Source organism: Oratosquilla oratoria, chromosome 13 (assembly GCF_046742065.1).
Source record: "Oratosquilla oratoria isolate Oo_2021 chromosome 13, ASM4674206v1, whole genome shotgun sequence".
Taxonomy (NCBI): domain Eukaryota; kingdom Metazoa; phylum Arthropoda; class Malacostraca; order Stomatopoda; family Squillidae; genus Oratosquilla; species Oratosquilla oratoria.
This window is the reverse complement of record NC_134789.1, coordinates 54,608,448-54,631,420: the sequence shown is the minus strand read 5'-3', so window position 1 is coordinate 54,631,420 and position 22,973 is coordinate 54,608,448. Positions and strand designations below refer to the sequence as shown.

Here is a 22,973-nt window from a genome sequence, read left to right as displayed (position 1 = left end):
TATGCTTTTCCCCTTCCACAGGGTTCGGCAAAATAAGAAAATTAATATTTAGAGAAGTGGTACAGAACAATAACAAGAGTGGGGGACAGCATAACAGAGGGACAGTTGCAATATAATAAATTATCATCATTTCTCTAAGAATTGATTTCCTCTACCACAGAAAAAATTATCTGTGGCTCTGGTCCATAGGGGCACCCCCAAATAGACCCTAAAGTATCAGCTGCATGCTACTGAGAAGCTTTTAATCCCACAATAACATGCAGCCAGTAACCCCAGACAGGGATTCAGAATAAATAAATTATATATATCTTACACTCAGGATTCATAAGACGATCCCTTTCAGTGGCTGGGAGGAGATCCTGACGCTCCTTGTTGGTGACGGGGCATCGATGCAGGAGGGCAAGAGCAGTAGTGCGAGTTGCCTCACTAAGTCCCAGGACTGCTTCACTGCTCATGATGGTGGAACCCTCCTTTTTGTACACTGTCAAATAACGTGAAGACCCCTTCCTGCAATGCAGTAAGATACATCCATTTACTATACATCAATAAACATTATCCAGTTTGTGAATGACTTTATGAAGTCACAAATTTCCTGTTAGAGAGAGAGAGAGAGAGATAAGAGAGTGGATAGAGAGTGAAGAGAGAGTGGAGAGAAAGAGAGTAAAGAGAGAGAGTGGGAAGAGTGGAGAGGGAAAGAGAGAGAGTGGGAAGTGGAGAGGGAGAGAAAGAGTGGGAAGTGGAGAGGGAGAGAGTGGGAAGTGGGGGGGGGAGAGAGAGAGAGAGAGAGAGAGAGAGAGAGAGAGAGAGAGAGAGAGAGAGAGAGAGAGAGAGAGAGGAGAGAGAAAAGGGGGAGGGAGGGATTAGCAGCTATATGAGGTGGTATACATTCAGGTATCAGCCCAGGGATTGTTTTGTAGTCATATTGGTTGGAGTTATGGTATCCTTGGGGTGTTCATGTGTTAGATGGTATGTAGACATTATGTAAGGCACCTTTTCTTTCTGTTTAAATAATAATTATTTCTACTTTAGCACCTGTGAGTATATTATTAATTTTCTTTTGCTGTGTTGGAGTATGCTTTTGTGTACATATTCATTTGCATTTATACTACGACATCCAAAATATTACTCACCCTCTACTTTTGCTTTTGAATCCCATTTGCTGTGAAACAAAATGAATATATTTCCGCTCCTCTGATGTGAGTGAGGACGGAAACTCAAGTTCTGTAAAAAGAAAACAATTTTTTTTATATGAAATCAATTAAGGAATACATACTCTGTATCTATATAAAATTTCAATGTATCTTTGCTTATGCACAATACAATCAACCAGGACCAAATGGAACCAATAATGGTTACCTGCCCTTGGTGGTCCACCAAGAATCAATGGGTACCTGCAAAATGGACAGTGAAGCTGCCCATTTTCAAACTCCATCAACAACCTCACCTCCATCAATAAGTACAGCCCTTAGGGGCTTGCACTTTATCTCCAGACTAAGTCAAAGGTCACTCTTTATCAACTTCAACTGCATATCTTACCCTTTTTCACACATGGAAAACTAATGACTGGTTAATGCTCTCCTCTCCCTACCACTTTGAGCTAGTGACACAGAAAGTTACATACTGTTACAACATAGAAAACAGTCCAAAATTTCTTCTGATAGAGATTTGTGCATGGTTCTGTGGACCATTGCCAGCCACTGTCTGGTTGTGTGTTTTCCACTTAGTAAAACTTCAGGTAACAATTGATTGATTGGTGGTTCTGCCAAATACATACATACATATACCAAAGGCTTTTTCCCACTTACAAGGGAGGTAGCCAAAAAACAAAGGCATACAATCCACTCCTGCCAAATGAACATCATAATTATCTTTCAGTTGCCTTCTTCAAAAACTGTCAACACCTTCACTTCTGTTTCGAAGTGCAGCCCTGAGAGGCTGACAATTGGTCTACAGACTAAGCCTAGAACATGGGGCGGACAATATTTTTAGGACCCCAATCTGTTGCCCAGTGCAGCATGGAGTTACCAATAGTCATACAAAAGAAACTGGAGGTTTATTAATTCTTTTTCTAAGGTGAGCTCTGGGTTTCTGTGTCGGTAAAATGGCATGGTTTCTATGCCTTTTTATTTTTGGCTAACCCCCATGTAAGGGGAAAAAAGCCTTTGGTATATGTAAAAAGTTGTTAGTGGGTCAAGTTTTGCACACATGGCAAGGGTTCCCCAACCCTGGCCTAGAAAATCTCTAATCAACATCTACTATATTTCCTCCACCTTACTGCACAGAAGAGGACTGACTACCAGTAACTCTCTCCTCCTACTATAAGCCAATAATCAGAAATGGTTCTATATCAACACAAAAGTCCATTTAACCTACTCTAAGACCAACAAAATTGTTAACTAAATACAACAAAAATTCCTTTTTAAGCAACACTTTATCTTACCTTTTTGATCATCATTGAGAGAGAGTTTCTTTAGAGATAAGGCAACAGTAATCTTCACCTCCTCCCCTACTTGTGCCTCATTCATGCGCCAATTTGGTTTCTTCCCCATTCTGTCAATCTGAAAAAGTTTACACCACATATTCTTTTTATCCAAATGCAGAAAACACGGTGGCTGGGCACAAGAAGAAGATCCTTACCCCTTTCACTCTCATTAAGTCTGGCAATATAAACACAATTCTTTAAAGGTTGCTCTGAAATTCAAATGCTCCTGTTGCACCCCTGCAAATCCATTTCTATCAGGTAATACATATTTTCAATACAATTTAAATCTAGTTTGCTGCCTAGCCAATTACTTATGAATGAATCTTTCCAATCCTTAAGACAGACAGAGAGAGAGAGAGAGAGAGAGAGAGAGAGAGAGAGAGTGAGAGAGAGGGGGAAGAGGGAGAGGGGGAAGAGGGAGAGAGGGGGAAAAGAGGGAGAGAGGGGGAAAAGAGGGAGAGAGGGGGAAAAGAGGGAGAGAGGGGGGAAAGAGGGAGAGAGGGGGGAAAGAGGGAGAGAGGGGGGAAAGAGGGAGAGAGGGGGGAAAGAGGGAGAGGGGAGAGGGGAGGTGGAGGAAGAGAGAGGGAGAGAGAGAGGGAGGGAGAGGGAGAGAGAGGGAGAGAGAGAGAGAGAGAGAGAGAGAGAGAGAGAGAGAGAGAGAGAGGGAGAGAGGGAGAGAGAAAGAAAGAAAGAAAGAGTGGAGAGAGAGAGGAGAATGGGTGAGGACAGAGGGTGAGATAAAGATGAAGATAGAGAGACTGAGATATAGAGGGAGAGAGATGTAGATAGATTAGGAAAGAGAGAAAAATACATATATATATATATATATCAGTAACAATCTCAAATCATCTAAGCAGTGTATTTCAGCCTCTGAGAAAGCAAATAAGATTCTAGGACTAATTGCATGATCTTTTGATTTCAAAAGTCCATCTCTCATTAACCACTTCACTACGGGACTTAAATCTCGTGGGCAGCAGCCAATGCCAGCCGTACGACATGTAATAATACTTGCATCATAAAATATAGTCACGGCTTATATCGATCGTTCTCTCTTTCACCCGTGAATTTTGAAAACCACAGAGAATGGGATTAAGAGCAGATTAGGGAGAATGTAAAAACACAGGGGCGACTACAATAAATATAATCAAGACGCCGATATGGCAGCGTCTCTAATCCACTTGCTCCTCATGACGCCTACGTGTGCGGCACCGTATGGAAGGGGTTAACAAGCTATATACATCATTAGTTCGTCCACATCTGGAATATGCTGCTTCCGTATGGTCACCGAATCTCATTAAAGACACAAATTGAAAAAAGTATAATGGCGAGCCACAAAACCAATTCAAAATGTAAAAAATAAATCCTAGGAAAATCGACTAAAACATATGAATCTGTTTTCCCTAGAAAAGTGTGGACTCAGGGATGACTTGATACAGGTCTTTAAGATTTTAAAGGGAACTGACAACATCAAGTGACAAAATTTTCACACTGAATGAGAATCTGACAAGAAATAATGGTCTCAAACTGTCAGGAAATAATTTAATTTAGAAGTGGGTAGAAACAACTTTGCCAACTGTGTAGTTCATGAATGGAATAAACTTCCTGCAAAGGCAGTGCAATGTAGTTCAGTTCAAAGCTTTAAGATTCGTTTAGATAAACACCTAAGCAAGATGCTGTAATACCTACCATCTACTCTATATTATTTGTTTGTTAATATTTGTCTGTTTCTTATTGCTTGATTTTCATTTATTATTATTTATCGGTCAATTTATTATTACTTACTATTTACCTGTTTATTTAATCATACCTATGCATTTATTCATTCTATTTATTATTATTTATATTATTATAATTTTTATCTATTTATCATTGTTTTTTCACATCCGACCTACTTATGGACCAAAAGGTCTCCTGTCAGTATGTTCCTCCTTTGTAATATATATATATATATATATATATATATATATATATATATATATATATATATATACACTTCAACGAACAGACGGCTTAGAGGACGTTCTGAAGAGTGAAATTTCGTGGATCCCGAAGCAAAGGAAGTACCTATTGTATTTACAGGGTGGGGGGAAATTGCTCGTGGTGTAGGGGATAGTGAGGAAAAAGGAGAAGGGGAGGGATTACTGAGGGAAATGGAAGGAAATGAGGAAGGAGAGGACTTGGCCCAGGCAGGCAGACGCCATGTAAACAAAAGAGGTCCCGACCAATTTAGTGATGACGAAATGTCTAACAAAAATGTAAAGATTAGAAACATAAGAAATAAAGGAGACCGCAAAAAACCATAAGGCCTACACTAGGCAGCTCCGTATCCATCACCACCTGTCATCCCCATCCATAAAGTTGTCTAATCGTTTTTTAAAACAACTGATAGTTTCAGCGCTTACTACATGGTTACTAAGTTTATTCCATTCATTGACCACCCTATTTGTAAACCAATTCTTGCCTATTTCCTTCTTGTTATCCTCACCTTCCTTCAATAGAAGGTGAGGATAATAATTTCCAAGGATTTAAAGAGGGGGAGGCAGATACCAACCTCCCCCGACTGGCAAAACTGGAGGAAAGGCTTGAACAAATGACTGAACATTGGGAGGTTAGGTTCGGTAAAATGTCAAAACTTGCAGAAAAGTTTGAAAGATTGGAAGAACTAGAGAAGGCGAACAAAAACTTAACTGATGAAATAGAAGAACTAAAAAGACATTTAAGAGAAGTAAAAGAGGAGAATAAAGAATTAAAAAGGAACAATAAAGACAATAAAGAAACAATAGCAAAAGAGGCACAGGGGTGGAGAAAGATACAGGAAAATAGTTAAGTTGCATTTACTGATATAATTAAACAGCAAATGAAAGAACAACCTGAAGACTCAGTTATCAAAGTGATGAGACAGAAGGAGAATATTGTAAGAGACTTAGCAGACAAAAAGAAATGCATAATTATATTAGGAATGGAAGAGAAACATAACCCAGATAGAACCTCAAGAATCAAAGAGGAAAATGAAAAAGTAAGCAGTTTACTAAAATTAGTTCAGGAAGAGGAACCACAAATAATGAAACAAATCGAAGAGAAGTTCAGACTCGGAAAGTACAGTACAGATAAGACCAGACCAATTAAGATTAAATTCAGGTCACAAACGACGGCAGAGAATATCTTATCCAAAACAGGGAAACTAGCAACAAGTGAACAATATAAAAAAGTTTTGGATAAAAAGGGAAATGAATAAAGAAGAAAGAGAGGAAGAAAAAAAGAAAAGACTTGAAGCTAAGGAAAAAAACGAGAACAGAACAGTCAGAAAAAGAGATTCTATTGGAGAGTAGTGAATATGAAAGTAAGAAAATTCGACACACAAGAGAAAAACAAAAGGGAAACAGAGAACACAATGGAAGTGGCAGAAAACTAAGAGTGTCTTACACAAATATAGATGGATTAATAACAGGATTGAATGATCTGAATGATTATTTGAAGAAAAAAGAACCAACATAATGGGAATTGTAGAAACAAAATTAAAAGGTCCACTACCATCCAACAGTGTAGGACATGATGCATATAATTATTGGAATAGAAACAGAGAGACAAAACAAGGGGGTGGAGTTATGTTCCTGACTAAGAAGGATATAAACGTGAGGTGTGTCACATATGGAAAGAATACAGTAGAGATGATTATGATCAAAGTGGAAGACAGAGATAAGAAGAGCAGAAAGTTTGTGATAAATTATGTGCCTCCGAAAACAGCCTCGTGGGAAGAGAGTGAACATATAAGTATGTTAGAGGACACAAAGATAACATTAAATAAGATAATGGAAGATGGAGGAAGAATAGTTATGATGGGCGACTATAATTGCAAAGAAATCTGCTGGGAAGAGACGACAGTAAAGGGTGGAGACGGCTCATGGGGAAACGCTCTACTTGAGATGATTACTGACAATACAATGACACAGTGGATACAGGAGAACACTAGGTATAGAAATGAAGAGCCATCGAGACTAGACCTAATAATTACATCTGAACCTAGAATAGTGGACAAAATTGAATATAAAACACCAATAAGTAAAAGTGACAACATATTGATTGAACTGGAACTAAATGAAGAAAAATATATGAAAAGAAATGAACAATATAGAAAAGGAAGAATGATGTATGAAAAAACGAACTTTGATAAAATAAGAGAATTCTTTCAACAAGAAAACTGGGAAGAAATATACAAAGAAGAAACAACAGTGGAAGAGAAATGGAATATTTTGACAAAAATTTACAAAAAAGGAGTGGAAAAGTATGTCCCAAGACAAAAACAAGAAAAAGAATATGTAAAATGCTGGTACAATAAAAGTTGTAGGGAGTTAAAAGACAAAAGAAACAAAACTTGGACCAGATGGAAAAAAGACAGAAGGCTTGATAAATGGAAAATATATACTTGTTATAGAAATGAATATGTACAAGCATGCAGAGAGGAAAAGAGAAAATATGAAAAAGATGTCATAGAAAAGTGTAAAGATCAACCAAAACTATTTTACAGATTTGTAAACAACAAATTGAAAAACAAACAAGACTTGGAGAAATTAAGACAAGGAGGAGTTGAATACACAGAGGAAATTGAAATGGCGGAAATTATGAACAAACATTTTAAATCAGTGTTTACAAGGGAGAACATACAACCTGAAGAGAAAGAATGGAAAGAGAAAGTCCCTCCCATGAAAGAAATAGAAGTAACAAAGAATGAAATATTGAAACACTTGAGTAATCTTGATGTCAGAAAATTGCATGGACCAGATGAAATAGCAAACTGGATTTTGAAAGAATGCAGGAATGAACTGCCAGACAAAATACATAGCATATTAAACAGTTCCTTGAAAGAAGGAAAAGTTCCAGAAGATTGGAAAAAAGCAAATATAGTACCCATATATAAAGGAGGAAATAAAGAAGACCCTAGCAATTATAGACCAGTCTCTCTAACAAGTACAATAGCAAAAATTTGTGAGAGAATTATCAAAAGTAGATGGGTAAAATATTTAGAAAAAAAAAACGTGTTAAATCCAAGGCAATTTGGATTCAGACAAGGACGATCATGCGTCACCAATTTCATATGTTTCTATTCAAGGCTAATAGATATAATACAAGAAAGAGATGGATGGGCTGATTGTGCATTTCTAGACCTAAAAAAAAGCTTTTGACAAAGTACCACATAAGAAGTTGCTTAAGAAATTAGAAACTGAAGGAGGAATACAGGGCAAACTGCTTAATTGGATGGAAGATTTTTTGCAAGAAAGGAAAATGAGAGTAGTGATAAGAGACAAAGACTCAAAATGGGATGAAGTAATAAGCAGTGTTCCGCAAGGAACAGTTCTGGCCCCAATAATGTTTGCTATATATATTAAAGATATGGATGAAGGAATTGAAAGCTATATGAGCTTCTTTGCAGATGATGCAAAACTACTTAAAAGAGTGAACACGGAAAAAGATTGTGAATCACTACAGAGAGATCTAAATAAAGTACAAGAATGGAGTAGGAAGTGGGAGATGGAGTTCAATACAAAAAAGTGTAGTATAATGGAATTTGGAAAAAGCAAAAACAGAATAACAAGATCATATAAATTGGAAGAAGGAATAAAAAAAAGTAAAAAATGAGAAGGACCTGGGAGTCATTGTTATGAATAATATGTCACCTGAGAAACATATAAATAAGATTTTTGGAGAAACTTATAATTTGATAAGAACAATCAAAGTTGCATTTACATACCTGGATGAAGAAATGGTGAAGAAAAATCTAATCACCCTGATAAGACCAAGATTGGAATATGCAGCAACGATATGGTCACCAAGTACAAAAAAATGTATAAGAAAACTTGAAAGAATACAAAGAGCAATTACAAAATTGGCACCAACACTCTCAAAACTATCATATGAAGAGAGACTGGCAAAACTTGAACTACAGACACTAGAGCAAAGAAGAGAGAGAGGAGATTTGATAGCTATTTACAGAATCATGAAAGGCATAGAAATTACTGATAGAGAGAATCTGATAAAATGGGATGATAGAAATACAAGAGGACACAGAAAGAAAATAAAAAAAGACAGCTATAGAAGAGATCTGAAAAAGAACAGCTTTCCTCACAGAGTAATAGACAGTTGGAACAAGTTAGATGAGAAAGTGGTGTGTGCAAAAACAATACATGAATTTAAAAATAGTTTAGATAAAATGAGATATGAAGACGGGACACCACGAGCATAGCTCCCCTTCCAGTAAAATACAACTAGGTAAATACAAGCATCAAAACTGTAGTGTCATTCTGAGTACTGCAACTACTACCCTCTTTTCTGAGAATAGAAAGTTACTCCAGTACCATTAATGAGTGTTATCTTATTTGTAGGTGGGTTCTTCACTTCAATTAAAAGAGAATTGTTGTGAGGCAGGGTGGGAATGCAAATAAGGGGCTTTAGTTTTTGGAGTGTTGTTGCTCCCTCACCCATTATTATGATTGTTGTTGTTTTGTTAGTCCGCTGGAGGGTAGCTCCACAGACAGGTAAAGTTTTGGGAGGCCATATTCATGGTACTTTTCTTAACCCCTGTTTCATGTGGGTGAACACTGCAGAGCCTGAAAAGGGCTGCTCATTGGTGTAGGCTGCTGCTAAGCCATGTTACTTCATATTCTATGACAGGGCATCCAATGGCCCTAAACAGACTATAATGTGGGTTGTGACTAACCAAAGGCTTCCAGAGACTGCCCCCACCATCATACACCTTTGTCAGAAAACTTGTAGTAGTTTGTTGAAGAATGAGGTTATTGTTAATTTGTGGGAGAAATGAAGGAGAGGAGCATATGTCAGGAGGTGCATAGATGTAGCAGTGAATAAACGGTCATTCTCAGTAGTACCCAAGGGTATCACTTGGTGGTGAGTTGGCAGTTGGTCTTTCTTCAATCTGCTTCTGAATTAGGTTTCAAGTTTTTGTCTCCCTCTTCTTGTATAGGTTATATGATGAAGGGGGACAAGAACTTGAAAAGGAATTCACAGAAGCAAGGTAAAACCTATACATATCATCATAGTTAAGGATGGACAAATCAGTTTTGTTTACATGCCGAGATTAACCCATCGTAACTATAGGGAAACCTATAGTTACCAGACTAAAAAATATTATAAACCATTTAGGTAATACCAACAACAATAATATACTTGCATTTATCCATATTTGATATTGGTATATGACAAATACTATTTCTTTTGTTATGGTAACAAATATTTTATATTACCTACATTAGTTTATTACCTTCACAAGTGGAGGGAAAAATTAATTTGCTGCTATCACTGGTATTCCCCCTACCATAGAAACTTAGGTAAACTTAAAACTGGTATTCCTTATATCTATAACATTACTGTCATGTTGCCTAAATTATCAGTACTCGTTAACACATCAAATTTACCCAAATTGATTCCAAATATTGGTTACAAATACCTTTTACAGATTATTTCATCTGTTCTACCTGAAGACAGTCAACATTCCTTTCTCGTTGCACTTGTCAATGCGATTATCTATTTGGAAGAGCAATTAAACTGTCACAATAATGAATGTTATTTAATTCCAGCAACTGTTACGATCACCATCTGTAACCCACTCCTCAACCATCGTTACTGCGTCTGGCGTTCAGAACGTTCAGAAACAAAACACACTGTCGTATACATGAAGTTCCAGGATCGTAGGTCGTACCCTGATTATGGTTTTCACTAATCACCATAAGCTGTGATGCACCAAGTATAAATTTGACAGTACTAAGTAGGAAGAAATTTTGTGGAGTTTTTTTCATGGAAGGTATTGGAAGGATAAGTGAATTGGGAATTAATGAGGTAAGGATTTCTTCCTCCTGCCGAACTATCTCGCATTATCATTATTATTATTATTATTATTATTATTATTATTATTATTATTATTATTATTATTATTATTATTATTATTATTATTATTATTATTATTATAGGTTTATTCAACAATATTAAATACAATTAGACATACATATATACATTTTTTTTTTTTTTTTACAAAATTGGTAGTTGAAAAGGGAGAGCGAGAAGCAAAGCTTATGGGGAGTTGCTAACTCCGACCTCACGTAGAAATCGGGGGCACGAGCGAGCATCGCAACTTGTGGGGGTCAGGTGAGAGGTGAGAGGTCAGGTCGATTGTTGACGGGACGATAATTGCTTAATGCGCAGATCTGGGTCACCGTGACCTGCTGAAATAGATTAAAGACTTTTTTAAGTATCGTTTGAATGATGATAAACATTTTGTCTTAGGTAAATCCTTTTCCAGTTTATTCCATGTGTTAACACCTATAATAGATAAGCATTGGCTTTTTTTGGTTGTTCTGTATTGAGTTTTAAAGAAGTCGTTTGTTTGCCTAGTCGGATAGCGGGTTTCGTAAGTTGAGTAAAATTTCAATATGTTTTGATTCATGTGTTTATTGTAGATTTGGTGCATAACAATGGCAGTTTTGTACTTTATTAAGTCATTGAATTTGAGTAGATTTAGTTTTTTAAATAAATTATTTGTATGTTCCAAACGACCTACATTGCAGATTATACGCAGTGTCCTTTTTTGAGAGGTAATTATGCGTTGAAGATTAGTTTGATAAGTATTACCCCAAATTTCTGAACAATAGTTTAAGTATGGTAGTAGTAGACAGTGCCGTTTCTAGCTTTGTGGGGGCCCTAGGCAAGAGGCAGTTAGGGGCCCTCAAAAGTTAGAGAGCTAGACAGATTGGTATTTCATTTATACCTGTGAAGTTTGCCAAACAGTAATTAAACGATTTCTATATCTTTTGATGGTGTTAAAGGATGCAAGTAACTATTACACCATATTTATTTATTTAAACATTTATTTTAACTTAACATCACAGTCTCTGAATACAAACCACACTTCAAAATATTGGTAACTTAACATCACAGTCTCTGAATACAAACCACACTCCAAAATAGTAGTAACTTAACATCACAGTCTCTGAATACAAACCACCACCAACTGCATTGTATTGGGCTCAAAATCTCTGCTTTCTGGCTTTTTTTTTTACTAGCAAAATCATCAATGATATCTTCATACAACACGTCTTTCCCCACTTCATGGTTGATGCTGATTATTGCAAGACCACTGAGTCGCTCCTGCCCCATAGATGATCTTAAATAGGTCTTGATGAGTTTCAGCTTCGAAAAGCTCCTCTCTGCTGAGGCCACAGTCACAGGCAGAGTACAGGCAATTCTCAGTGCAACCCACAGATTGGGATACAATTCCTCAAAATGTTTTTTGTGGATAAAGGTGAGGAGCTCAAGAGCAGTCATTTCGTCTGAGGGCAAACTTGGTAAGTGTTTAACTTCCATAGCCAGTTCCTTTCCATCAATGTCACTTTCATTTCCAGAGGTTAATGTCTTGCATAGTTTGTCACACTGGTTGTTCAATGACTGATCATCCAGTTTCTGGAAATTGAGCAGCACTCCAAATTGGTCTCTTACTTCACTCAGAGTTTTAAATCTATCAGTTAAGGATTGAATGGTAGTGTCAACAACAACATTAAAGAATGTTATTTCTAGCCTCTTCATTGCAGATCTCATCTGCGGCCTCATAAGCAAAGTGTCTTTTTGTACTTCTTAATCTCTTTTCTTTGAGTACAGCCTCTACATTCATTTCCTCACACATATTTTTAGCAGAGACTTGAGCTGAAGTGAATCCAATTCTTCTGTAGTTAGTCAGAGATGTTTTCGCTTTAGTAAGGAGGTCAACTGCCACATCAAGCTGCATTTTAGGAGACTGCAGGAGCTTACTGACATGGTTCACAATGTGTAGAATGTCATACCATATGACTGTGCAAATGATAAATCGGTATGACCCCACCTCTTCTGCCAGACTTTGGGCTTCAACCTTGGTCAGAGGATCAGACACTTCCCTGACCTTCAACAAAGCTTCCCTTATATTAGAGGCCTGATACCGCACAGCTTCTATGCTATTAATACGGCTCTCCCATCTTGTGTCACTCCAGGTCTTGAGTGCAACAGTGACATAATCTTTTAGGATTGCCCATCTTTGTGGTGAGGCTGAAAATAGGTTGTACAGTTTCTAAACAGTGCCGAAATAGCTAGTGGCATCTATTGAAGCTGTTGCTGCATCAGATATCATCAAGTTTAGGGAATGTGCTCCACATGGAACATAGAGTGCACGAGGGTTCTTCTCAAGAAGTCTGGCTTGAACTCCTTTGTTTCTCCCTTTCATGTTGGCACCATTATCATATGATTGTCCTCTGCAATCTTCAAGGAGAATATTCAGTTCCGTCAGTTTCTTTATAATTAGAGATGACAAACCAAGACCTGTTGTTTCAGAAGCTACAAGGAACCCCATAAAATGTTCCTTAATTTCTGGTTTCTTGTCCATTTTGACAGTCCTTATGACGACTGACATCTGTTCTTGATGGTTTACATCGGGAGTACAGTCCAAAATAATTGAATAATATTTGGACTGTTTAACTTCAGTCACCATTGTGTCCATTATTTTAGTACTGATTGAAGCAATAAGTTCATTTTGGATGATATTTCCAAGGTAGCTGGAATGACTGAACTGGCCACTCTCAACACGCTCAATGTGCTGCTTCATGACAGGATCAAATTTAGCAAGCAGCTCCACCTCTTTTAGAAAATTCCCATTATTCTGCTGGTGTAACGTGTTTGATGAACCTCTAAATGCAAGATTTCTCTCGGCTAAGGATTGGATAATGGCGATTAAGCGAGTCAGGACATTTCTCCAGCGCCTCTTTTCAGCCTCCAATAGTGTTCTTTCAGCTTGGTCTATTGTCTTTCCAGTTTGCAAACGGAGTTGTAAATCTTTCCAGGTTGCCATGTGCGCTATGTGTGCTGGACTGCTTTCATGACTTTTCAAAAGTGTGCCTATGTTTTTCCAGTCTGTCAGTCCTTCTGTCACTAACTTTTGTTCTTTGGTTGAAAATAATTTACAACAAAAGCAATAGAGAGCATTTTTTGTTTTTGAGTAGATAAGCCAAGTCCGCTTCATCTTTTCTCCATTAACCAATGTTCTACAAAAATAATGATAATGGAAACTTCTTCCGTCTTCTTTTTTTGGGAAATGTGAAATCAGAACTAATCTGAAATGGCCCTCTACCTACTGCATCCGTTCTAAATGCATCAGACAGAATGGTTGGCCAGTTAGCAGGATCTAGTGGTTTAGAATAAATGGGAGGCTGCTCAGAAGTAGATGATGCCTTCTGTGGTTCTGGGGAATGTGGTGGTCTTGGTGGCAGTACAGCTTCCTGGACAGATCCTGATGAATGTGATGGCACTGGAGCATCCTGTTCAGGAAGTTCAGAATATTCCTCTGGCTTGCTGTCTGGAGCTCCAATATATTTTAGAATTGATCCTGCAAAATTACAAATTTCCTTAGATGATTAGGCGTTAGTCTAAAATAATACTCACCATTCAGAAAACATAATAAAACCAAACTTTAATATGTTTCTTTAAATTATTAAATAAACGATAATGAATTACCTTTTTCTTTTGACCATTTTTCTTCGTCAAATTTCTTTTTCTTTCGTTTCTCTGCTCCGCTGAGATAAATTCGTTTTGATGCCATTACGGGAATGATGATTGGCGAGTCTTAGAGTCTAATGTAGGCCTAGCACAGAAATCTGTTAAGTGAAAACCTTATAAATACATGGAATCAATTTTACATACACGATATTCGAGTAGAATAAATATGATTATTTTTATCAGTGTAGGCCTAACACAGATATCTGTAAAGTGTAAACCTTTTAAATACCCCTTAATAAAAATAATTCTACATACACGAAATTCGGGTAGACCTGAAAGGTGAACAGATGGGTGATTGTTGAGCCTGTGGTTATCTTAATATTATATACGAACTAGAGAAACGGACCACACGACAAACGGAATAGAATTCATGTATTTCTGTCACTTCCTTTTGAGCTAACCTCGGTCCTGCCATCTAGTGTTTTTTCATTAGGTAGGTGAAGTGAGAAAATAAATAATCATAATTTTGATAATAAAGAAATAAGCGAATAAATGAATAAGGGATTGGATAAAATATCGATACAAAATCAACAAAATTGAACATATGAACATATATGAACATTGAATATTGAAAAAGGTGGAAAAGGTAAACATTCCATAGAATACAAACATTTCCTATTGTGCATACAAATATAATAAAAGGAATTCCAACTTACAGTCACAGAACACACAAACTTACAAATTTACACTATCAGAAGCTAAGCATGAAGCGACCAAAGAGTAAACAAGAACGCTGGTGATGCCAATTCCAGTGACAAATAAAGCCAAACAATTGGACAAAGAATAGTAAGCTAATGGCCAAAAAGAGTTTGTAATTAACAATTAGTAACATCTGTAGCCATAAGCCCTAGCTTAGTGAACACATAAATGAATAAATAAAGCCAATTAATGCTTACCATATTATATCTTTAGATTAAATAAGATATAGGTGATTTTTAACAAGATAGTATTTTTAGCAGACGATCAAAACATTTCAAACAATAACAAACACTGCAAGAGGCGTGTTGTTTATTTGCGCCGGCGAGCGGGAGAGGCACAGGCTCATATTTGACCTTCGGTAGCGTTACCTAGCCATTGGGCCGGCCGGGGGCCCCCTGGTAGGTTGGGGGCCCTAGGCAATCGCCTATACCGCCTATAGCTAGAAACGGCCCTGGTAGTAGACTACAATAAATGGTACGTAGGGTATTTTCATTGAGGATATTTCTCATTTTATACATAATTCCTAAAGTTTTGGATATCTTATTTATCACGTGATTTATATGATGTTTCCAGTTAAGTTGATCGTCTAAATACACGCCTAGGAATTTACTAACGGACGCTTTTTCAATAATTTCGTTGTTTATTTTGATCGGCTTAGTACTTTCATTGTTTTTGTAGAAAAGCAGGTAGTTAGTTTTTGATACGTTTAGGATGATTATACATATTATTGCTCTCCTAATTGTAATAGGGTGCAGGATTCAAGCCATGCTTGTTGGAATTTTGCAGTACCACATTTCAATTTCTGCATGTCGGCCTTTGATGGCTTAGAATTAAAGTGCATTGTGGTTGTTAAAATGTATCTCTAATCACTGGGACCCATTCAGTGTAGTACACACACACACACACACACACACTTTCAACGAACGGACGGCTTGACGAACGCTCTGAAGAAAAGTGCAGATTGAGGATACCAACGCAAAGAGAAGTGCCTTTTTGTATTTGCAGGGGGGGGGAATTGCTCGTGAGGTAGTGGGAAAGTAAGGAAAGAGGAGAGGGGGAGGGATTACTGGGGAAATGGAAGATAATGAGGATGTGGAGGACTTGGCCCAGGCAGACGGGCGGAAGATCAACATGAAACGACCACCGGATGACGTAATGGCAAATAAAAATGTAAAGATTAGAAGTATAGAGAGGAGAAATACAGTAGAAAGTGACGAGAATATGTTCCAGGGATTTAAAGAGGGTGGGGGGGACACAACCCCCCCCAGACTGATAAGACTAGAGGAGAGAGTTGATAAGGTGATCGAGGACTTGGAACGTAAGTTAGGTAATGTAGGCTCCATTCTACAAAGAATTGAAAGATTGGAACAACTAGAGAAGGCTAACAGAAACTTAACTGAAGAAGTAGAGGACCTAAAAAGACAGTTAGGAAATGTAAAGGAGGAGAATGAGAAATTGAAGAATAGTAATGAAAACAGTGAGAAAATAGCTACAGAAGCTAAAAATTGGAGAATAACTCAAGAAGGGAATAAGGTTTCATTCACTGACATAGTCAAACAGCAATTGAAAGAACATAATGAAGACTCAGTTATTAAAGTGATGAGACAGAAGGAGAATATAGTAAGAGAATTAGCTGACAAAAAGAAATGTATAATTATATTAGGAATGGAAGAGAAACATAACCCAGATAGAACCGCAAGAATCAAGGAGGAAAATGAAAGGGTAAGCAGTTTATTAAAATTAGTCCAGGAAGATGAACCAGAAATTATAAAGGAAAATGAGGAAAAATTCAGACTCGGAAAATATAGTACAGATAAGACCAGACCAATTAAGATTAAATTCAGGTCACAAACAACGGCAGAGAAAATTCTATCCAAGACAGGGAAACTAGCAACAAATGATCAATATAAAAAGGTATGGATAAAAAGAGAAATGAATAAGGAGGAAAGAGAGGCAGAAAAGCAGAAAAGAATTGAAGCTAAGGCAAAAAACGAGGAAAGAACGGAGTCAGAGAAAGAGAGATTCTATTGGAGAGTAGTGAACATGAAAATAAAGCAGTTCGACATACTAAAGAAAAACATAAGGGAAACAGAGAACACAATGGAAGTGGCAGAAAACTAAGAGTGTCTTACACAAATATAGATGGATTGATAACAGGATTGAATGAACTGAATGATTATTTGAAAGAAAAAGAACCAGACATAATGGGAATTGTAGAAACAAAATTAAAAGGCCCACTACCACCCAACAGTGTAGGACATGATACATACAATTATTGGATTAGAAACAGAGAGAAAAAACAAGGGGGTGGAGTTATGTTCCTGACAAAGAAGGATATAAACGTGAAAGGTGTCATATATGGAAAGAATACAGTAGAGATGATTATGATAGAAGTGGAAGACCGAGATAAGAAGAGCAGAAAATTTGTGATCAACTATGTGCCTCCGAAAACAGCCTCATGGGAGGAGAATGAACATAAAAGTATGTTAGAGGACACAAAGATAGCATTAACTAAAATAATGGAAGACGGAGGAAGAATAGTTATGATGGGCGACTTTAATTGCAAAGAAATCTGCTGGGAAGAATTGACAGTAAAGAGTGGTGATGACTCATGGGGAAATGCTCTACTTGAGATGATTACTGACCATTCAATGACACAATGGATACAAGAGAACACTAGGTATAGAAATGAAGAAGAACCATCGAGGCTAGACTTAATAATTACATCTGAACCTAGAATAGTGGACAAGATTGAATATAAAACACCAATAGGTAAAAGTGACCACATATTGATTGAACTGGAACTTAATGAAGAAAAATATATGAAAAGAAATGAACAATATAGAAAAGGAAGAATGATGTATGAAAAAACAAACTTTGATAAAATAAGAGAATTCTTCCAACAAGAAAACTGGGAAGAAATATACAAAGAAGAAACATCAGTGGAAGAGAAATGGAATATTTTGACAAAAATTTACAAAGAAGGAGTGGAAAAGTATGTCCCAAGACAAAAACAAGAAAAAGAATATGTAAAATGCTGGTACAACAAAAGTTGTAGGGAGTTAAAAGACAAAAGAGACAAAGCCTGGACCGGATGGAAAAAAGACAGAAGACCTGAAAAATGGAAAATATACTGGTTATAGAAATGAATATGTACAAAAGTGCAGAGAGGAAAAAAGAAAATATGAAAAAGATGTTATAGAAAAGTGTAAAGATCAACCAAAACTATTCTACAGATTTGTAAACAATAAACTGAAAAACAAACAAGACTTGGAGAAATTAAGACAAGGGGGAGTTGAATACACTGAGGAAATGGAAATGGCAGAAATTATGAACAAACATTTTAAATCAGTGTTTACAAGGGAAAATATACAACCTGAAGAGATTGAGTGGAAGGAAAAAGTCCCCCCTATGGAAGAAATAGAAGTAACGAAGAATGAAATATTGACACACTTGGGTAATTTTGATGTCAGAAAATCGCATGGGCCAGATGAAATAGCAAACTGGATTCTGAAAGAATGTAGGAATGAACTGGCAGACAAAATACATAGCATAATAAGCAGTTCCTTAAAAGAAGGAAAAGTTCCAGAAGATTGGAAAAAAGCAAATATAGTACCTATATATAAAGGAGGAAATAAAGAAGAACCTACCAACTATAGACCAGTCTCTCTAACAAGTACAATAGCAAAAATATGTGAAAGAATTATCAAAAGTAGATGGGTAAAATACTTGGAAAAAAACAACGTACTAAATCCAAGGCAATTTGGATTCAGACAAGGACGATCATGCGTCACCAATTTAATATGTTTCTATTCAAGGCTAATAGATATAATACAAGAAAGAGATGGATGGGCTGATTGTGCATTTCTAGACCTAAAAAAAGCTTTTGACAAAGTACCACATAAGAAGTTGCTTAAGAAATTAGAATATGAAGGAGGAATACAAGGTAAATTGCTAAATTGGATGGAAGACTTTTTGCAAGAAAGAAAAATGCGAGTAGTGATAAGAGATCAGCACTCAAAATGGAATGAAGTAATAAGCGGTGTCCCGCAGGGAACAGTTCTGGCCCCAATAATGTTTGCTATATATATTAATGATATGGATGAAGGAATTGAAAGCTATATGAGCTTCTTTGCAGATGATGCAAAATTACTGAAAAGAGTGAAAACTGAAGAAGATTGTGAATCACTACAGAGAGATCTAAATAAAGTACAAGAATGGAGTAGGAAGTGGGAGATGGAGTTCAATACAAAAAAGTGTAGTATAATGGAATTTGGAAAAAGCAAAAACAGAATAACAGGATCATATAATTTGGGAGAAGAAGGAATAAAAAGAGTAGAAAATGAGAGGGACCTGGGAGTCATTGTTATGAATAATATGTCACCTGAGAAACATATAAATAAGATTTTTGGAGAAACTTATAATTTAATAAGAACAATCAAAGTGGCATTTACATACCTGGATGAAGAAATGGTGAGGAAAATCCTAGTCACCCTGATAAGACCAAGATTGGAATATGCAGCAACGATATGGTCACCAAGTACAAAAAAATGTATAAAAAAACTTGAAAGAATACAAAGAGCAATTACTAAACTGGCACCAACACTCTCAAAACTATCATATGAAGAGAGACTACAAAAACTTAAACTACAGACACTAGAGAAAAGAAGAGAGAGAGGAGATTTGATAGCTATTTACAGAATCATGAAAGGCATAGAAATTACTGATAGAGAGAATCTGATAAAATGGGATGACAGAAATACAAGAGGACACGGAAAGAAAATAAAAAAAGACAACTATAGAAGAGATTTGAAAAAGAACAGCTTTCCTCACAGAGCAATAGACAGTTGGAACAAGTTAGATGAGAAAGTGGTGTGTGCAAAAACAATACATGAATTTAAAAATAGTTTAGATAAAATGAGATATGAAGACGGGACCTCACGAGCATAGCTCCCCTTCCCGTAAAATACAACTAGGTAAATACAACTAGGTAAATACACACACACACACACACACACACACACACACACACACACACACACACACACACATATATATATATATATATATGTCACAAGACGAAAATGTAGTAGCACATTTAGTCAAATGTTTTAGATAACCCACTGTCGGAGAAACAAAGCAAAAGAAACAGACGGACTGTATATTTCGACCACTACTGTGGTCCTCTTCAGCAGATTCTGAATTCTGAATTCCTAGGAAAGACCACCCGCTTGCGCGGGATCGGTTTCTGTGGGAGGGGAAGAATGTCTGTAAGAAAATGAAAATATAGTAGCGTATAAAAGAGGGCTATTGCCACCGGGCGAATTAGCGAGCGATTTGGGGCAGTTGGTGGTAGTGGCTCGGGAGAAATGGACTGGGAGCTTGGACGGCGGCGCCGACGCCGGGAGTAGGCTTAGGGTCACCAACAAAAGTTTGAAAATGGTAGGAGGCGTAGCAGTAGAGAAAGGTGGAAAAACGGAAAAATCTTTAGTGGGAGGTAAACTGAAATGAGAAGATGTGTATACGTACCATATATACGTGAGCATACACCCAGTCATATGACCCACTTACATCCTTACCCCAACCTCACACTGTTTCCTGTCTCGAGATTGCTGAGCTGAGCATCACGAGGTCCAATGCAACACACATCTCGCTGACCCAAGCAATCTCTAGCATCGCGACCACCAGGCAACACACACACACACACACGAACGCACACTTATAAGTGCAGTCGACCACCAACTCATAACATTACAGAACAACCCAATAACAACGAGCTTTTCCCCCTTGGAAATATTATATAACAAATAAATGGGATGTAATTAATAATTAAGTATGAGAATATTGGTTGTGGGAGGCCGAATACTCCCATTGAAAACAGTGTAAGTACAATTGCTAGCACCTGGAAATTTTGCATATCTAGCGTTTCCGCCGAACCAAACTGAGACGCACCGGGCAGGACCAGGAGTTGGTGCGACGACAGGTATTGTGCAAAAAGGCTAGTGATAGAGACAATTAACTGTATAAAATAGAAAAGACATGTAGTTAATACCAGTGTATTGTGAAACAAGTGAACCCTTTTGAATAAAGGAAAGGAACTTTCTAGGAGTTTGGATTAACCATCCCGACTTGTGTAAAATGTATGCTTTCAGCACCAGTTGAGGATACAGATGTAGTATAAGAGAAAGTTAGAAAGGAAGCGAATTTTAGTCGAAGAAAAAGTAAGTGTAAATGTCTGTGGGAGTGGCGTGGCTATGTTCGTGAGAGGTGTGTGTGTGTGTATCTTACAGGAAGTGAGTAGAGTTCACTTTCCGTGTGTAGAGCGCGTTCCTGTTAAGCCACAGGTGGGGCCTGAGTAGCCTGCTTTTCCCCAGGTTGGGTTTGAGTTGTATGTGCTTGCAGCCTGTCAATTATTGGGCTACATGCAATATTATTATTACTATTATTATTTCATCATTATTGCTATCACCAGTCAAAGCTGGTGAAGGGGTGTATTATTAGTAGGTACGGTTATACACGTCTTATCGTGTACACCGCACGTGGGACGGGCGCAGCTGACAGATAGTCTGTACGGTGTGGTCTAGGTGTAATGTGTTGTATCAGGTGTTTGTGTCTGCCGTGCAGTTTTTCTAGGTGTCTTGAGTGAAGTTTGTGTTTGTGTTGGTTGAGTGGACGGATGTTGGAAATTCGGTGTAGAGACTCAGTGGTTCTGAAGTCACTCCATCGCGAACCCGTGATGAAGATGACAGCGGCATTCTGAACCTTCTGATGCTCGTAGTTATTAGTGGGACATGTCAGCTGGCTTAGTCCCGGGGACTGGCACAGAATCGGTCTGACGAGGGCTAGGTACAATCGACGTTTGGTGGTCACTGTTGCAGTTTTGAAGCGTCTTAGCTTTCCCAGCACAGCCCTCGCCTTCGCTCCCTGCTTGCGGAAGTGTGGGGTCCAGGTAAGGCCACTATCAAGCGTGCTACCCAGCACACAGGTATGGTCCTTCACTGGGATGTTTGTGTTGTTTATTTTAAGAGGAGTGTGTGTGATTGTTCTGTTGGTTCGCTTGCAGCAGAAGTATACAGCATTGCATTTCGACGCGTTGGTCTTAATGCGCCACTGTTGCTCCCACGCGTGTGCCCCGTCAAGGATGTTTTGCATTACGTGTAACGCTCCCTGCAGCGTTTTGTGTCTGCTGATGTGGTTAGTGTCGTCCGCATACGAAAGAGTTAGAGCCTGGTTGCGTGGATAAGCTGGCTCTGGCAGGTCATTCGTATATAGATTGTACAGAGTGGGGGCAAGGACTGACCCTTGCGATACTCCAGCCTTCGGCACAAAAGGTTTGGACAGACAGCCCCGCCACTTTATTCTTATTGTCCTGTCGTCCAGGTAGTTGCAGAGCAACCTTGTGAACGGCAGGGCAAAGTCGAAATTGTGGTACAATTTGTACTTAAGGCCTTCATGCCAGACAGTATCGAATGCCTTCTCCACATCATTACAAACCAAAATGGCCTTACCAGGGCGACCGTCTGGCGGTCTTTGAACACATTGAGTGATCATGGATATTACGTCGTCTGCACCGCGCCCCACCCGAAAACCAAATAGGCAATCCCTCAGCACATTCTCCGTCTCTAGGTACACGGTCAGGCGGCGGCATAGGACGTGCTCAAACACCTTACCAAAGTACTCCAGAAGGGAGATCGGCCGGTATGAAAGGGGGGCGGAGGCGGGTTTCTGGGGTTTAGGAATGAGGATGGTGTGGGAGGCCTTGAATAGTTGTGGGAAGTGCCCAGAGGCTAGTGAGCTATTGTATAGTGTCGTCATGGGTGAGATTATGTTGTCTGGCATTCGTTTGAGTATGTGTGCATCGATGCCTGAGGGGCCAGGGGATTTTAGTTTTAAAGCCGAGATAACCCCCTTTACCTCCTCCATAACGATGGGGCAGATAAGGGGATCATCTTCATCTAACTGAGAGAGATCAACAGTCTCGTCGGGAATGAGGTCACTACATCTGCTCATGAAGGAGTTAACACTGTGCAAGGTGCTAAAGCAATGTGGTCCTTGCACAGGATGGGGTTTAAAGACCTCACTCCATGCTGACGCCAGAAGGTCAGCTTGGTGTTGGGGGGAGTGTGCAGAGTGGTTAAGATGGTTGATGACCTTGGGTGGAGGCACAGAGCACTCCTCCAGCTAACGTTTGAGGGTCCTCCAGAACTTGGAA

General features: G+C 38.2%; 2 protein-coding genes across 8 annotated transcripts in view; both read right to left on the bottom strand.

The window, feature by feature from the left end:
* LOC143032430 (3'-5' RNA helicase YTHDC2-like) overlaps window positions 1-10,203 on the bottom strand; it is a 135,332-nt gene extending 125,129 nt beyond the window's left edge. For 2 of the 5 annotated variants that reach the window (XM_076197202.1, XM_076197203.1), the window contains exons 1-4: window positions 9,942-10,201; window positions 2,441-2,558; window positions 1,131-1,221; window positions 314-507 (exon numbers count right to left, since the gene is read on the bottom strand). In XM_076197202.1, the coding sequence (XP_076053317.1) occupies window positions 314-507; window positions 1,131-1,221; window positions 2,441-2,549 (394 nt within the window). In that variant the 5' untranslated portion in view covers window positions 2,550-2,558; window positions 9,942-10,201. Of the gene's footprint in view, window positions 1-313; window positions 508-1,130; window positions 1,222-2,440; window positions 2,559-9,941 lie in introns of all 5 variants that reach the window. The other 3 variants (XM_076197204.1, XM_076197205.1, XM_076197206.1) reach the window with 3 other exon arrangements.
* A 1,134-nt stretch (window positions 10,204-11,337) lies between these two features.
* LOC143032429 (zinc finger MYM-type protein 1-like) lies at window positions 11,338-15,098 on the bottom strand. Of its 3 annotated transcripts, none has more exons than XM_076197200.1 (3): window positions 14,959-15,098; window positions 14,021-14,160; window positions 11,338-13,892 (listed from the first exon to the last, which is right to left on the bottom strand). In XM_076197200.1, exon 3 carries the CDS (start codon window positions 13,527-13,529, stop codon window positions 12,585-12,587), a length of 945 nt encoding a protein of 314 aa, XP_076053315.1. In that variant the 5' UTR covers window positions 13,530-13,892; window positions 14,021-14,160; window positions 14,959-15,098; the 3' UTR covers window positions 11,338-12,584. The 3 variants fall into 3 exon arrangements, with proteins under 3 accessions (XP_076053315.1, XP_076053316.1, XP_076053313.1); XM_076197201.1 differs by lacking the exon at window positions 14,959-15,098 and adding an exon at window positions 14,318-14,949; XM_076197198.1 differs by lacking the exon at window positions 14,959-15,098 and having other exon boundaries at window positions 14,021-14,949.
* Window positions 15,099-22,973: the final 7,875 nt, after the last annotated feature.